The sequence below is a fragment of the Meira miltonrushii genome, assembly GCF_003144205.1.
Source record: "Meira miltonrushii strain MCA 3882 unplaced genomic scaffold FA14scaffold_2, whole genome shotgun sequence".
In the NCBI taxonomy this organism is placed as follows: Eukaryota; Fungi; Basidiomycota; class Exobasidiomycetes; order Exobasidiales; family Brachybasidiaceae; genus Meira; species Meira miltonrushii.
This window is the reverse complement of record NW_020289944.1, coordinates 1,605,296-1,621,625: the sequence shown is the minus strand read 5'-3', so window position 1 is coordinate 1,621,625 and position 16,330 is coordinate 1,605,296. Positions and strand designations below refer to the sequence as shown.

The 16,330-nt window shown below is 43.5% G+C and overlaps 8 protein-coding genes across 8 annotated transcripts; 1 reads left to right on the top strand and 7 right to left on the bottom strand.

The window, feature by feature from the left end:
• Positions 1–887: 887 nt before the first annotated feature.
• Positions 888–5,023, bottom strand: FA14DRAFT_189171 (uncharacterized protein). The gene has a single exon (XM_025501705.1). The coding sequence runs from the start codon at positions 4,785–4,787 to the stop codon at positions 1,110–1,112; it is 3,678 nt and encodes a 1,225-aa protein (XP_025355481.1). The 5' UTR covers positions 4,788–5,023; the 3' UTR covers positions 888–1,109.
• A 1,018-nt stretch (positions 5,024–6,041) lies between these two features.
• On the top strand, positions 6,042–7,433 carry FA14DRAFT_164198 (S-adenosyl-L-methionine-dependent methyltransferase; the record flags this gene model as incomplete). The annotated part of the gene is made up of 1 exon (XM_025499869.1): positions 6,042–7,433. The coding sequence occupies one exon, from the start codon at positions 6,042–6,044 to the stop codon at positions 7,431–7,433; it is 1,392 nt and encodes a 463-aa protein (XP_025355480.1).
• Positions 7,248–8,227, bottom strand: FA14DRAFT_160437 (uncharacterized protein). The gene has a single exon (XM_025498676.1). It carries the CDS (start codon positions 8,174–8,176, stop codon positions 7,586–7,588), a length of 591 nt encoding a protein of 196 aa, XP_025355479.1. The 5' UTR covers positions 8,177–8,227; the 3' UTR covers positions 7,248–7,585.
• A 136-nt stretch (positions 8,228–8,363) lies between these two features.
• FA14DRAFT_178552 (uncharacterized protein) lies at positions 8,364–8,855 on the bottom strand (the record flags this gene model as incomplete). The annotated part of the gene is made up of 1 exon (XM_025500857.1): positions 8,364–8,855. One exon carries the CDS (start codon positions 8,853–8,855, stop codon positions 8,364–8,366), a length of 492 nt encoding a protein of 163 aa, XP_025355478.1.
• Positions 8,856–9,421: 566 nt separating this feature from the next.
• FA14DRAFT_154600 (uncharacterized protein) lies at positions 9,422–10,039 on the bottom strand (the record flags this gene model as incomplete). Its single annotated transcript, XM_025497700.1, has 1 exon — positions 9,422–10,039. One exon carries the CDS (start codon positions 10,037–10,039, stop codon positions 9,422–9,424), a length of 618 nt encoding a protein of 205 aa, XP_025355477.1.
• A 243-nt stretch (positions 10,040–10,282) lies between these two features.
• Positions 10,283–11,059, bottom strand: FA14DRAFT_154599 (uncharacterized protein; the record flags this gene model as incomplete). Its single annotated transcript, XM_025497699.1, has 1 exon — positions 10,283–11,059. One exon carries the CDS (start codon positions 11,057–11,059, stop codon positions 10,283–10,285), a length of 777 nt encoding a protein of 258 aa, XP_025355476.1.
• A 131-nt stretch (positions 11,060–11,190) lies between these two features.
• On the bottom strand, positions 11,191–13,566 carry FA14DRAFT_189168 (uncharacterized protein; the record flags this gene model as incomplete). Its single annotated transcript, XM_025501704.1, has 2 exons — positions 11,191–13,012; positions 13,079–13,566. 2 exons carry the CDS (start codon positions 13,564–13,566, stop codon positions 11,191–11,193), a joined length of 2,310 nt encoding a protein of 769 aa, XP_025355475.1.
• A 593-nt stretch (positions 13,567–14,159) lies between these two features.
• On the bottom strand, positions 14,160–14,714 carry FA14DRAFT_178548 (uncharacterized protein; the record flags this gene model as incomplete). The annotated part of the gene is made up of 1 exon (XM_025500856.1): positions 14,160–14,714. One exon carries the CDS (start codon positions 14,712–14,714, stop codon positions 14,160–14,162), a length of 555 nt encoding a protein of 184 aa, XP_025355474.1.
• Between the last annotated feature and the right edge of the window lie 1,616 nt (positions 14,715–16,330).

The window sequence follows — 16,330 nt, the reverse complement described above, 5'->3', positions numbered from 1 at the left end:
AACACACAGCATAAAGGCGAAGAAAAAGCTGCGCGCACACACACACACACACACACAATTAACACAAACACAAGCGCATATTTTTGAACGCGCCAAAAAGGCAATTAAGGCCTAGACTGATGAAGTGCTTGCATGCTTAGCACCAACCAGCACACGTTTGAAGGGCCAATCAATCAAAGGCAGGGTTGGGGCATTGGAAGAAGATTGTCTGGTTGTCATCAATTCTAGTCATATTAATGAGAGGGGAAGGATATTAATGTATATACAGCACATGCATCTTGACAGAATGAACTCAAGGATCTTAATTACGGATATGAAGCGCTTTTTTTCTTTTCGGATAGTTGCTATAGAATGATCTTGGACATGAAAGTACGTGCGTTGATCGGGTGTGATCTTAATGAGAACAAGTGCCCTTTGAAAAACTGTAAAATCACAAGGATTCCAAAAGAATTCTCTCTCTCTTCCGGTGCCGTTGAAGCAGAAAGTAACACTTCTTTTTTCGTCACACGCGTTACACAAAACAACTTACGCGTATGTCTGTTTTTCACTTTAGACGCGTTTAATATCAAAGGCGCCGTTTTGTTCCATCGTACATGCAGATACACTGCTATTTTGCCAGTTTGATTGATATAAAGACAAACCAGCGCAGCGCTGCGCATGCTTAGCGCGACGAAGGAAATCAGGCTTCTAAGAAGAAAAGATGAATTCAATAAAAAGAGCACTACAATACCCTACACCGATAAAGTACCCAACTCTTATCGCACTGCTTGTAACTTCTTTCCTCCTTTTGATCGTCATTTATTGACCCACACTTTTAGCTTCTTGCATTTAGCATGCAGTCTAAATTAAACAATTAATCAAATCTTCCCTTAAAAGCAGACATGGCACACTTTGTGATGCTCTTCATAGTATTGCAAATTACAGAAGGGTTTGTGATTGAGCTACAGAATCAATAAAGAAAGAAAGATGAAAAGGAGGTCATACACAAAAATTGAAAGATCCGGAAATAAACATAGTGAGAAAGAAAAAAGAGAGAAAAGAAGAGAAATTTGCTACAGTAAATTTGTATACGAAAAAAAGACGAAAAAAGAGTGTGTAAGAACAGGAAATTAGAATTGAAGGATTTGTGCGGGATTCATTGGCAATTCGGCCATCTTGCAGCCAAGATGACATTCCAACGTACGTAACATTTCGATATCGCCTCTTGGTCCTCCGCTACCGGTCACAACATTCACACAAACGCTTGGTCGACTGTTAGGTCCGCCACTTGCGGCACATGCAATCTTTTCTTTGTAATCGTCAACGCTTTTTGGTAAATCATAAAACACAATCAAAGGCACTTGATGAACATCTTTTGGATGAACGTTGACATCATGAACAACCAATGCCTTCTTCCTTTGCGATCCGTTCGAATTGGTATTACCACCACCCAAAGCTGCCAAAGCCGCACTTTCATTTGCTTGATTACCCATTGCACCAACGACAGAATGACCTGCTGCATGATAATTGGTTGATGAGACGGTAGATGCACTGCGATATTTTGCCAATACTTGTTGTCGAGTCGTGCTAGCCATGTCACGGTGAATACCTAGAGCTTCAATTCCTTTACTGGCAAGCTTGTACGTCACGGCTTCATGTGCAGAAGAAGAAGATGTATAGACAACTGCATGTCCGAAATCAATATCCTCCAAAAGATCCGTGATGACATCCAACTTCATCTCGATTGCATGGGCCATTTGTGATCCAACGTTGGGGTTTGGACTTGTTGCACCTCCGCCAGTCGTAACAGCGACATAAAGATAATATTGGCGTAGACCACGCAATGAGGACAAGATCGGATCACTTAGAGGATTGGCATGATTGTTTGCAGGACTGGCACCGAGTGCGTTAATCGGTTGAACCGCAGAGATCGATGAACCAGGCCCATTAGCTGCATTGAAGGTATTCTGGCTGCCTGTATGACCTGACAAGCCCGGTGTACCACTTTGTGCTGTTCCAAAAGAGTGGCCGCCCATAGGACTACCTGCAACACCACTCGAATTGTTTGTATTCGAAACAGCTCCTCCTTCACGACGTACGAGGACACGGACAGATTCACGTAAATGAATACTCTGTGCAAAATTGAGGACATCTTGAGGTACAGTGTTTGAAAAGATGGCTGTTTGTCTGTCCGTGTTTGTGACTTGAATCGCGCCGCTGTTGTTGCCATTATTGTCAGAAGTACCTGGGAAAGCAGGCAGGCCTGGTGAAACGGGTGGTAAACCTGGTCTTTGTGTGGTATTTGAACCAGAGGGCGAATTACCATATTGAATAACTCTAGGAGTTGGGAGAATGCGCAATAATGTCGATACATGATCGGCAAGATTACGAGCAATCAATTGATCTACTTCATCCAGTACAACAGCTCGAACGTCTTCCAAGCTAATTGCACCTTTTGTATTGTTTGCCAAATAGTTGAAAAGGTCCATCATCTTTTGCGGCGTTCCTACGACAATTTGAGGTTGGGTCTGGATCAATGCACTGGCCTCTTGAGCTACATCCAGACTAGAAGCTGCTGCAATGTGGACACGGATGCCTAATGCAGCACCTAGACCCATAGCCATTCGTTGAGCTTGAGTGGCTTGATCAACCGTAGTGCTGATGATGATTGCCATGGGACCACGGACGCCCATATTGGAAGGCAATGTTGCCTCGCCTCGCAGAACATTAAGCACAAGTTGCAGAACTGGAATCACATAACTTGCAATACGTTCCTGCGTTGGAGGTGCTTGAGCAATGATATCGCTTCCTCTTAGCAAGAACGGAAGAGCTCTTTGTTGAATCTTGTTTGGTGGACCTAATCCGTATTTCAAGATTGAGCGCAAGAGATCTGCATGCAAGTTAAGATGTTCCCACTTTGTCACAATCACACTCGGATCAGGTGGGTTCATTGCACCTCCGGTCATCTGTGAGCCAGTTCCAACGCTCACATCTGGCGTTCCTGGTACCATTGAGCTCCATCTTCGATTGTTTGGTCCTGGACTTGCACCTGGACGTGGACTAAGACGGCTGTTACGATCCACATGTGGCATTGCATTATTGTTGGTTGAGATTCGTAATGCTGCATCTCCACTCATGTTGTTCATGTTTGACATTCCACCAAATCTGGAGCCATTCGCATATGCCGGTGTTCCAGGAAAGGTACCCAACTGTGGGGTAGTCACCGTACTTGTGCTGCCTAGTTGAGGCGTACCACCTGCTAATCCTAAGCCTGCCAAAGGCGTATTGAGACCTTGTGCATTCCCAGCTGGCATTCCGGCCGGAGAAGCCATGGCCATATTTTGACCGAGCATTTGTGACATACTTGCACTCAACATGGATACTTGTGCACTGAGAGCTCGAACTTCTTCCGTTGCAATATGTGCACCGCCTTGTCCAGAATTGACGGGTGTACTGCCACTGCGCATAGGATGATGATGAGAGCTCATATGTTTGGTACGCTCCAGCAAAATGCCAACATTTCTGTTTAATCCCACAATTTGACGATTAACATCACGCAATCCATTCTCCGTCTTCATAACGCGGTCCATCAACTCTTGTACGATTCTTGAGGACATGATTTGTGCATCAAAATCCGACGACCCAGCAGCTGCACCACCACCACCAAAGCTTTGTGTATTGCGGAAGCCATCTACGCCGGGTGATGTAATGCCTGATTGATCGGAAAAGGAACCGAATGATTGCATACTGCTCATATTTGCACCTGGGCTGCTCAAACCTCCCGGGAAGGGATAACCAGCATTGGTTGGTGTAGCGTTGCTAGCTGTATTTTGCGTGCCATTCATGCCCACGCCAAAGGCAGAGAGAGGTCCAGAAGCAGCAGAAGGTGAAAGAAGAGCTTCATTCGGCAAATTCAAAGAAGAAGAAGAGAATGAAGACGAGGGCAAATTGGATGATGACTCTGAACGAAGAGGTTGCGGAGCTGCCTGTCTCGTAGTGTAAGAGTTCTGTCCGAATTGATTTGAACCTTCTCCATTTCTCTGTGCATCATTTGAGCGATTCATCATTCCAGTAAACGAGGCTGTCAAATCGCCTGAAGGACTATTGGGTAAGTCATTGTCTGCACCAGATGCCAAACGACCATTTGATTCTGGTTCTTCGACGACCAATTTTGGCGTGCCTGCAAGTCCTCTATGGTCACCAAGGAAAATGCTGTCTCCAGTCGAAGCTGCAAAAACGCCTTCCATGCCGGGCATGTTACTTTTCGCAGTGATGAAAGAAGGTGAACTGCTGGCTTGATCGTAGCGAAGCGAGTTTTGATGGTATGACGTTCCTAAACCCATCATGCTCGTATGTCCGTCAGAACTTGAGATGGCAGGCGATGTAGCACGAGATCTGGCAGCGGCGGAATTCGCAGCTGCCATCACGCCAGCTGCTGCATGAGCACTTGGTCTTGAATTCAATCTTTTGTTACTGCTATTGGCTGAAGATGGTAAAGAAGTACCACTGCTATTTGCACTAACACCGTATTGCGAAGAATGCGAAGGAGAAATTCCAGGATCCGCACGTGAACCAGGACGTGAACCGATAGGATCGGTGATATTGCTGTTTCTTCTTTGTACATCAGATCGTACTGGCGTTTGCAAAGCCTCGCCGCCTAGGCTATTGGGACCCCAATGACGAGCCAAAGGCGGAGGTGATGAAGTTGAAGGAATTGCAAGATTGCTGCCACTTGCACCTGCTTTGCTGGTAGCAGATTGAACGAATGATTGCCAGTCAGGGCCGGAGATAAGAGGTGAGGATGTCATGATTTTAAGATGTGTGAATGATGTTTGAGAGTATTAATGTGTAATGATGAAGTTGAAAATGAGCGGAAAGAGGGAACGAATGTGTGATTGATGACGTCAAAGTGTTTGAGAGAATGATGATGTGAACTTCTTGGCACCTGGCCTTCCAATTCTCCTTGTTTGCTTCTTTTGTTTATGATCTACAGTGAAGAAGCTTGAATTGTATGGAGAAAAGGTACCTTTTTTGAGACTGATGATGGCAGTTTAATGGCAATGCATATATTGGCACTTTTTCAAGCCTCTAAGTAACGCTAAGCTGAAGAGCCAGAGAAAGAGAAAAAAAATGTTATAGGCCCATCACCGCAAAAAGGTTGTCATGTTTAGCGCTGCGCGTAAGTCCAAACGCTCATGCATGCTCTGCTCTTTCATGTGTAAGACAATGAGACACAGTCCTGTATACAATATTGAGATGTTATTCAAGAGCTTTTGATTAATTGTTAAAACATGAAATGAGGAGGATAACAGCGGCAATGAGCTTTAAATGACAATTTACACGCTAAAATGTTGTCTATTTTGTGCCCTGTTTTGGTATCACCCCTTTTTCTCGGGTAACACACTGAATGAACTTGATTTATTTCTGACAAGCAAAGCGCAGCGCCCAAAGGAATTTTCGGTACTGTTGTTGCTGCTAAATTTAAACCTTTAAAGGAGGAGCGTAATGCATTGACGGATGATCAGTACACAGGGTCTCGTTTCCTAACGCGTGTCGGAAATCCGGTACCTTCCTCAGTCATTACATCCCGCAGTCTCTCAGCTTTTTGCTCATGAGTGAATCAGACAATCTCTTACCTCTTATTCTCAATTCGAGCCAAAGTCATGTTGTTGAAATATATGTTTAAAATGTATGCAGATCTTACCTCGCCAGCCTGGCCGAATCTGTTGATCTTCTATTAGGTCATTAGCAGTAGTACTGTATGATTGGTAGGCACAGCCTTTAGTTAGACTTGGCAGCTGTTCATTAGCCGCTCTGCTCTTCGCTGCGCTGCGCACGGATGATGCTTATTAGGGTTATTCGCGTGCTATCTTTTGTTTTTTATGCTCTTCCTTTCTCTGTAGGAGCAAAGCATTCCATTCGCTGCTTCCTTCCTCGAGTAACCTGTCGCATGAATACGAGCAGAGGGTAGGTGAACTAGGGCAAACATGGCATCATCTTCATCCGCTTCTATTCCTTCTACTTCAGGTGTACCTTCTACCTCTACAACTTCCACAAACGGAATGGGTCATGACAGCAAACAAATAACACAAAGCAAGGCTGTCAATGTACCCAACGAAGAAGAAGATAATGATCGTGATACAGCATACTTTCAATATTATGCTCTCTTGAGTCATCAAGCACAAATGTTACAAGATTCAGTTCGAACAACAGCCTATCAAAAAGCAATCTTTGGACATGGACCACAATGCTTTCAAGATAAGTATGTTATTGACGTGGGAGCAGGAAATGGAATACTCTCCATCTTTGCTGCTCAAGCAGGTGCAAAGAGGGTCTATGCAATCGAAGCATCAAATATGGTAGAACGATTACAACATTTCGTAAATGCATCAAAGCAACCTCAATTCGATGGCTCAACTTTGAACCCCTGGTTAGGAGATCGGATAAAGCCAGTCAGCTCAAAGATGGAAGATGTAACTGTCGATACGCTGGGTGATGGAGTGGAAAAGGTGGATACGATAATATCAGAATGCCTTGGTGTACTTCTGGTGCACGAGAGGATGTGTGAGAGCTTCCTTGATGCAAGAGATCGATTCCTCAAGCCAGGTGGTTCAGTACTCCCAAGTAGCGGTACAATCTGTTTAGCTCCAATCGAAGATAAAGTGGTATGGGAAGAAGCAGCGAACAAGGCACGATTCTGGGACAATAGAAACTTCTATGGCGTAGATGTCACACCGTTTTCTGAAGCAGCATGGGAAGAATCCTTCTCGTCTCCTGTTGTTGGATGCTTTGGTCCTCTGATCGTGCTGACACCATCGAACGATTATCAGATTGATTTCCAAACAATCTCAAAAGAGAACCTGAAACGCTTCACTATCCCTCTGAGCTTCCAGATGACACAAACAGCTGTCGTACATGGGTTAGGTGGCTGGTTCGATCTTCACTTTCTTCCTTTGCCGTCTTCTTCACCAATGACTGGCGCAACATTCGCAGATGGTAGCGATACGTCTACCATGATACCCGATCTCGAAATGTCTCTAAACCAAGGCAGCGATCAACCTTCTTCCAACAACGATGCCACTACGCTCAACATGTCTACTTTATCCGCTATAGCCGATCTTGCAGCTTTGAATGGCAATGCAGGGGAACCGGGCATGTCTGATACGACACAGTTGGACCCGTCCGTCTCATCTACTTACATGACAACAAGCCCATATGCAACTCCAACACATTGGCAACAAGTTCGATTCTTGTTACGGGAACCATTGGCGGTCAACAAAGGTCAAACGTTGATAGGAACGATGCTTTGTGAGGTGAATCAGTACAGATCGTATACCTTGACAGCTAAAATACAAATTCAAGGAAGTTCAGATATTCATTCGCAACGTTCAGCTCAATGGCGTCTGGATCGACAAATCTACTCATGGTCTTCTGCAGCTCCTGCGCCGCAGTAAGTCAACTATAATCATGACCGCTTCGACAGAGAGGTATACACCATTTGCTAATACCCTAGAGATTGTATCATTATAACAAACATCTTTGACAAAAGTGCGTAAAAGCCGCGCGCTGGCTTTCACAATTCTGTGAGATATAGACAACGTTAATCTTAAGCAACAGTCTTGACAGCCTCTTCGTAATTGCAAACGTCTGCTGCCTGTTCTGCTACTTTTGCCCATCGAACGTTACCTCCATGATCGATTGCAAAGCCGCCGGAATTTAGCCATCTGTTCGAACCATGACCTGTTTGTGTGTTTTTGATCCCTTCACTTGCCAAGCTCTTCAGAGAACCGAAAATTTGTCTTGTGAACAATTGCGTCCAGCCCAATTGACCGATTCCGAAGGCATTGAAGAGTGTGTAATTCGGATCTGCTTTGACAGTAACTCTGGATTCTAATGCCTGTTTATCAAAGTGTGGTTCACCAATTCGTTTGAACCAATCTTGCACGACGCTTTCATCCGAATGAGCGACGACAACAATGCGGATATTTTGATGGCTTTTACTGATTTCAGCTAATTGACGAACTTCTTTTTCGGCAAACGGACAACCACAATGACGAACGAAAGCAATGATATGTGATGAAGATGTATAGTTTATACCTTCAATTTGTGGTGCTTTTTCGCCTACTTGAGGCACTTTGGCTGGTTTGCTGGCTGAACTGCCTGCTAATGATTTGATGTCTGGAATTAGTGCTGCCATTGTTATGTGAATATGATGGTAAGAATTAAACGTTTTGCTAAAACTTTAATCAAGTTAACAAGTTTGAAAGTTGAGTGGAGGTTTTTCCGACCGTTGCGCTAAAAATCCTTCTGGGGAAGGGAAGCGCTGCGCACGCAACGGTTTTTATGACGTCCAAATCCCGCTTAGTGATTGTGCTGTATATGTCTTAATGGCCAAGGGAATACTGTGAATCTTTTCCCGTTGCTCCTAATTTCATTATATGACCAGAATCTTTCCATTGTTGAGCAGAATGTTCTTTTATTTCTTTCTTTGTATCTTTCCATGCTTGATCGGAAAATTTATCCATTCCGTTCGTCGTTCTAGTTGCAGTCGTAACAATACTTTGACGGATTTCTTGTTTCTTTAAATCACTTGCTGCTTGGTGACTTTGGCCTGCTAAATGCATAAATTGTCTTGCATTCCTGGCTCCCGTCATAATCTCTCCAACGGGCGCTTTGATCATATGTTTACGTTGATCTCGTAGCGTTTCCTTGCTTTGACTGATTTGTTCTGGTGTTGCTTTAGGATCCCTTTTTAGTGTTTCATGTGCAATCCTTTGTCGAATACAACCTGCTGCTCCAGCACAAAATTGCGTTGGCGTCATCACTACTGCTTTCACGATCGAATGTGCTGCTCCAGCAGAATGTGCAGCAGTCATCTTTCTTGCTATTGTCACAGGCCTAGATTGCTTCTTTGGCGAGTGAGAAGGGCTACTTGAACCGGAAGAGCTCGGCGCTGTTGGATGTGATGAAGTGTGAACATCATCACGACGACTCCCAAAAGATGATTGCGTCGAATGAAAGCGCTCCAATATTGGGCTGCTCCCACCTTTTGGTGATGATGGAGGCGTCGCTGGCCGAACAAGACTGAAGATTACGAAAGTGTAACAAATCAGAAAATAATGATGCAAATGCATTTCGTAGCTAGCGTTGGTAGTTTGAAGATTGGTGATGATATTTTGTTCTGACAAACCAATTTTTCATAGCATCGCAGTGCATGGACGAATTTTGGGGCTGTACAAATTTGACTTTCGCTTTTTCGCTTTTCGCCTTTTCGCCACGAGTCACAAAGCCCCTCAGTCGGGTCATCAGGTCTGGCAATCTGAATGCGGTATAAAGCCGCAGACAAACATGTTTCGCACATTAAATGGTCAGACAAATGAGATTGATTAAGAGAAGAGCTTGAATAAAACAATACTGAATATGTGCTAAAATGATTTGCAGGTCATTTAATTTGTCTTGCCGCTCTAGAACGGTGTTGACCTCGAGCCCAATTTGCAGACTTTTCTTCTGCCAAAGCATGTGCAGCTCCTTTGTTATTGTTTTCATTGTATCGATCATGATATTCTTGTGGAACCCGTTGTCCGTGTGATTGCGCTTCGCGAATTGTGTGAATATCTCGCTGAATATTTTCTTGGTTGGTAAAAGAATCAAAAATAACTTTACTTGCTTGCTTCTGATTTGCTCTTGCAGCACTGAAGCCTTCAGCCTTAGTCTTTTGCCAATTTTGTGCAGCTTTTTGTTTTTCTTCTTTTGTCGCTTTGCAGTTAATCGAAGTACAAACGTGCTTGACACCAGTTTGAGCCACTTTGACCAAATGACTTCCGCCTGCTGTGAGTCGTTGAACGTGTAAATGCGCTCCATGTCGTCCCCTTTCTCGTTCGATATTCAAACGATCCATTGCATGATCATAAACGCCCTTTTCATGCTTTTCAGAGGAAAGAAAGGCAGGACTGGGTGAAGGATTAAATGCTGCTTCTGCAAAAGTGCAAATCGCAGAAAAATAAGCGATCAAACAAAGAACATATTTCATCTTGTGTGCAATGTACAAAAAACATGACATATTCGTGAAGACTGTCGGCAAAAGTCTTGGGCAGCAAATGAACAGCTTTTTAGGATAAAAGAATGCTGATATGTGTACACAGAAAAGTGGCTGCAGTTCTCGGTATTCTGCCCCGTGAAATTGCAAGCCTCGACACACCCAATCGACATATCCCCGTGATAATCATTGTAGTGAACTCAGAGTATAGATGATATTGCCTATAAAGTTGAGCCCATCAAGGGGCTTACAAAGGTGCGTATAATATTAAACCTTTTTTGCAACGCCTATCGGATATCCGACAGCATGGCCTTGAACAGTACCCGGATGACTTAAATCATGATTTTTAGCATGTACTTTTGCGTAAAAATCCTTGTTCTCTTTATGATACTTTGATGCTAATTTATTATTTTCTTCCCTTGTATAAGGGTTTAAATGAGAAGGATTTGCGCCCTTTCTTGCTTGGTGATAATCATGCACGGCGATATGTTTTCTTACCCTGCTACTCTCTAACATCTCTGAAGCTTCCTTATGAACTTGTTTCGGTGCTGAAACAAGATTACGTCTTGCATCTCTCAACACACTTCTCGAGTAAGCCTTTTGTTCAGGCGTCGCATTTACGTTCATCTTATTACCCAAATGTTTAACCCCTGCTTTCACAACTCCTGCGGCTGCATTACCGGCCGTCGTTAGAACGGCTGTATGAGCTCGCAAGGCATTGTTTGTGCTTTGTTGTTCTACTTCCTTTCTATCCCAAATCTTACTCTTTGTTGCTATGAAACTTTTTTGTTGAGGTCTTCGTGTAGGGTAATGGTGCCCAGGAATATTATCACTGCCGCCAAAAGACGAAGTGCTACCCATACCAACAGAAGAGCTTGAGGGGGAAAGTGCCGCTCCCGGTGCAGCAATGGCTGTATAATGTTGAAGAAAAGACGCAAAGACGAGCACGTAAGAGAGAATGACCAGCATTTTCAAATTATCGTGAATGACTAACATGGTAAAAGACAGGAACTTAAGTGTATTGAATGCCGAAAGTCGCATCATATTAATCAAAAGACAAGCTCTTGGCGCTCGCTCACACTCTAGGGCATAGCCAAGCACTCGGGTCTTCGTTTTATCTCATTCTCGATCATTTTCCGGACAATTTACTTCGCCATCGCACGGGCGTTAACAGATCACCAAGTGAATTGCTCTTCATGATATGTCAAGGCGTAGCCCGATCGTCGATAGGCTGCCACGCGGGTTTGATAGACCTTAGCCATATCTGAAGGGGCGCAGACCAAGATCAAGATTTGACACTCGTCTGATTTGGCCCCTTTGATTTCTTCTTCAAGCACTTCACTTGCTTCCAAGCGTTGACCGATCACGAAATGTGATGAAAGCAAACCGACTTTGCCCCGTCGCTCAGTTTCGTTCACGACAGCTTTTGAGGATACTTTTAGCATCAAAGAGATAGTATCAACCAAGGCAGCACTTCTAGAGCTCCAATGAAGTGACACAGTGGGTAAGTGTGCATCCTGTGCTCTAGCAGCTTTATGGAGCATCGGCATGAGAGCCGTGATCCCAACGCCTCCAGCAATGCAAACAACTTTCGAGAATTGGGTTGTCTTTGTCAAGCTCAGCCCTGTTTGCAGTTTTGTTGCAAAGATACCATGAGTTGAGTAGCTTCCAATCTCACCCCGATCGTATGCTCCCTCTAGCAACACTGGCAGAGTACATGCTTTCGCATTTTGTGCACGAGGTTGTTTCGCCTTTTCTGCTAGCCGCTTTGTCGTACCATTCCTGACTCGCACGAAGAAGGTGATACCTCTATTGATTGACACTGCGTTCGAAATATGCCAGTCTTTTTCATACTTTTCAACATGTTCAGTTGCAAGCAAATCCGTATCATCACTTTTCAAAGCGGGTGATTCTTGAGTGATTTCTGCCTCCCTGGTGAGGTTTCCATCTTGAGTTTTGTCCAATTGTATGATCCCTTTTTCGCAAAGATCGGGAGAGCTTGCAACGTTTTCTTTTACAGTCTTGCTCTCGGCAGGTGTCATCCATTCTAATGCTGGGCCTGCAACAGAGAACGGATGACTTTCCCACGGTCGCCAAGATAAAGTGGGAAAATATGCATAAATCACACCACCTTCAAATGGTGATTGTTGCGCTGTAGGAACGATGATCTTGAGATAATCTTCGTCAAGCGGTACAACGATAGCTTTCTCCCAACCACTATACATCAAAAGTCTACCGATTCGAACCGCACGTTCAGCACCCCAAACAGCAAAGGCAACATATAGCCATGTTTCGTAGCCCCACTGATGTTGAAATCGAAAGATGATATGATACCAACAACCGATAAGTGCCAAAATGGCAAAGAGGATGTGAACAATCAAGAATATTTCGTACATCGCATTTCGAATGGATTTAACCGAAAGCGGTAAGAGTACCGTCATGGCCAAAGTACCTACGATTCCCATAATCCAATACGGTAGAACTTGTTCGACCGAAAGCGTTCCGTTAGCCAGCTTGATTTGGAGGTAGATTGCTGAATGTAAGCATGCCGTAATTGTAGCAATAACGGCAACATGCTTATGAAGCAAGATGTACGTTGACCGTGACCAATTTGTAGCCATTAAAAGTGGATTATTCCGACCGGCATAAATTATAAGCAGAACTATGTTTACGAATGATAAAACACCTGTTCGATTGGTGACGTAGGTAAGAATTTCCAAGCGGGCTGAAGAAAACCATGCATTAGGTTGATACGATCGATAGCCAACTGACGAAAGAATAATATTGACGATCCAAATCAAGGCAACTGCAAGCATTTGACCGTATGTTGGTAATCGCGCTGTTGACTTGCCAATAATTGGCAGCTTGAAGCGATATTGTGGGGATCGCCATGCGTCAAAATTGAGCTTTTGCGAAACTTGCGAGGGAACCTTGAGATAAGTCTGCAAAAGTGAGTAAGAGATAGGACCAAGTATGCATATGAAGATTAGAGCAATGCTTAGAGACGATCAAGAGTGCGGTCAGTAAATGCTATTCGTCAGAGCAATAATCTTCTATACTCACCTTGTGGCTGAATGAGCTTGTTCTGCCCCTTGAAAGCTGAGTGAGGCGTGGTAATTTGAGACGTATTCAGTGTCATTAACGAGTACAGGTGAATTCAGAACACCGTCAGATGAAAGTGTGGCAGTTGGAGGTGAAAACTTGATTGATTGCAACGCCTGTTCATATGTTATGTTCGGTTTCGGTTGATCCAATTTACGACCGATCATATTATACGTCCACCAATGATTTCTTGCATCAAGAGTGAGTGATGAAGGACATTTTTGATCGACACAATAAGCGACGGATTGCAAAAAAGGCGTGCTTGTAGAAATGCATTCTGCTGAAGGCATTGGAGCTTCTCCATCTGACATTGGCATCGTATCTGAACCATCTTCACAATGCATTTTCAAAGGGATGCTATCATGACAAGCAGAAGCACAGTATGGTTTATACATGTTGATGCCGTAGCCGATCAGACCGGATCCTGGACGACCGCCGCTCATATCCATGGCACTAGCAATACTGCAGAAGAAAGAAATAACGAATAGATTGGTTAAACAGACTTTCATCATTTTTGGCGTTTTGATCTTGTTGAAGACGGTGGGAAAGAAGAAAAAAAAAGATGTTTGACGATAGCAAAAGGGTTGTTTTGAGCTGTTCCTGAAGCAGGAACAGATTGGTTCGGTTATTTCGAGTGAAATTTCATTATTCGGCGCCTTTTTGATTGGTGGTATTGATGATGATGATACTAAAATGCACTTAATCGCGGCGCGTTTAAAGCAAACAGCATATCAGCATTAGAGCACACAGCTTAAAGTAACCGAGAAGGAGAGGAAATGATGTCGCTTCCGTCCTTTTCATTCTTATGGAAAGGCGCCGAGATATACAATAGACAGAGTCTGAGTTTGAGTCTGAGTAAATATATTATTGATGTCAATAGAGAAACAGAAAAGGAAAACAAAGATGAAAGCAAAATACATGGCGATCAAGCATCATGGCTAGGATACTCAATTTGTGCATTGGGAGGATAATTGTAAGGATTTCTGACCAGATTTTTGAGATACTTGGAATGTTGATAAAATGTATGTTTTTCTTTTGCAATTTATTGTTTTTCCAATTGATTCTTTTCGGCAGAATAATGTTCTCTAAATTCCGGTGTAACGTTTTCACCTCTTTCTTCTGCTTTCTTCACCTCTCTATAGTTGTGAAAATGAGTCTTTCTTTGATCTTTGCTATAGTCGAAATCTCGTTCTGTCTTATCCAAAGTTGCTCTCACGGCAGCTTTTCCAATCCTAAGTCTAGTCTTAATATCCTGTTCTGTTTGTTCTTTATGAGATGGATCAGCACATAATGCAGTTTGACAAGCGTATTTTGCAACAGGTTTAGCCATACCGATTGCCGTATGTCCAGCAAGAGTGAGTGCAACAGTTTTTTGACGTGCTGCATTCGATGATCGTTCTGCTTGTGTTTCCCAATGTTCCCATACTTTTTTTCTCATGGAGTTTTCAGGTTGCGGACCAGACGGAACTCTAGGGCGGCGTGGTGGACTTGTTGGTGTATGAGCTGGATATCCCATCACTGCATGACCTTGTTCTGCTGCTCTCACGGTTTGTAGAACAGCAAGCGTGATTGGGAGTAAAATGACAAGAAAGTTCATCTTTAGCACGATTAAAGAGGAGAAACAATCATGTGAACACACGGAAATGTTACATTAAATACCCTATGAGATTGAATGATTTCGTTGAATAAGAGTACAGCATTCTTGAACGGCGTCAATGTTCAAATTGGCAAAACCCCGACTGATCAAGCTGAACGCAAACAAATGTACGTGGCAATCATACAGTTTTACGTAAGCCCTTTCTACATATAAATTGGTAGAAGCCCGATCTGGCAATGGGTGAGTAATTATGGTGATCAATTCATTCATTGTAAGAAAGTATGGCTAATCAGGGAAGTGATAAGAATCGTCGTTTGTGATGAGAATTGATCATATTCGTGTATCACCTTTAATTGGAATTAAGCAGGGTTAATTGTTTTACCTCGGGGCAGCGCTGCGCACGCTCATATTTCGGTCCATTTTCGGCTGATTATGCGGGGCGATGGACGCGGGTTCGTGGGCCGCTCCGAGGTTGTGCCTTAGCACTTATGTCTCTTTTGTTAACAATCAATACGCTTTTACTTTGATCCTCACATAATATTCTAGATTTTGTTGCTCAGACGAAAGATTACAGCTGATCGTGTCCGGACATCGGTACTTTGAGCCGGTTATTCGCGAGAGATGCCTTAGTTCCCGAGTTTTACTTACTTGAGTTAGTCTGATAATGCGTGAGAAGTAAACGGGCTTTGGATTATGCATAAAGACTTTAATTCACCGGCAAAAGAAGGACTAGCCAAAAAGATACACCCCCAATCCATGCATCATGCATTTAGTGCATAATCTTATTATTCTTATTTCTTTGCGGGCTTCTTAGAGGAACGTGTTCGTCGTGCTCATCATCTTCCGCGATTTGCCGTTTTAATTAATTAATCTCAGCCATCCCTTTTGTTGTCGCGATTCTTTCAACTTCCGTGTGTGAATCGACGCTCACCAAAGCACACTGCACATTTACACATTTACTCGCCTTGAAAATGAGCGTATGCATGACTTGATGCCGCGCAATAACTACTTGATACGCATTTGGCTGGTTAGGCACGCGTTCATTCAATGATTGGTATGCTTGCATAAATAAAGCATCGTACTTCGCACGCAAGCTCTGCATGATTACTGCATCAAGCTAAACAACATGTCAATTGCTTGTCGAAAATTAAAAAAAGCGGCCGATCTAGGCTGACACTTCTTTATTCAGGGACCTGTCTGTGTGTCCATCGAAAAAAGGCAAGTAAGGGGGGGACAGATACCCTTTCTATTTGAGGAAAACTTGCCGTATCAGGCACGCTCGATGCGCAGCGCAGCGCAGATGACTAAATAATAACCTTTTTATTATGGCTTTAAAGACCGCAGTTGGCTGGTTGCCATCGTGGAAAGATAAACATGCATCTTCTCATGACTATGAAACGCCGGCAGATATGCAATAAATCATATGAATTAATATAATCTTTGGGAAAAAAAGAGGTCTTGCCCGAAAAGGCTCATTTCGAAAAAGATATTCCTTCATTGATGGAATTGGTCGTCTCAGGGGGAATAGGAGATCAAAGCTGGAATGCGAATGTTCTCAATGCGCCACCTTTTTTTTTTTCTCTCTCATTGTGTTTTTTTTTTTGTCAACCGGGATT

Bases quoted from the DNA above. Each gene is read 5' to 3' on its own strand.
- FA14DRAFT_189171 (XM_025501705.1), bottom strand. From the start codon at position 4,787: ATGACATCCTCACCTCTTATCTCCGGCCCTGACTGGCAATCATTCGTT.
- FA14DRAFT_160437 (XM_025498676.1), bottom strand. From the start codon at position 8,176: ATGGCAGCACTAATTCCAGACATCAAATCATTAGCAGGCAGTTCAGCC.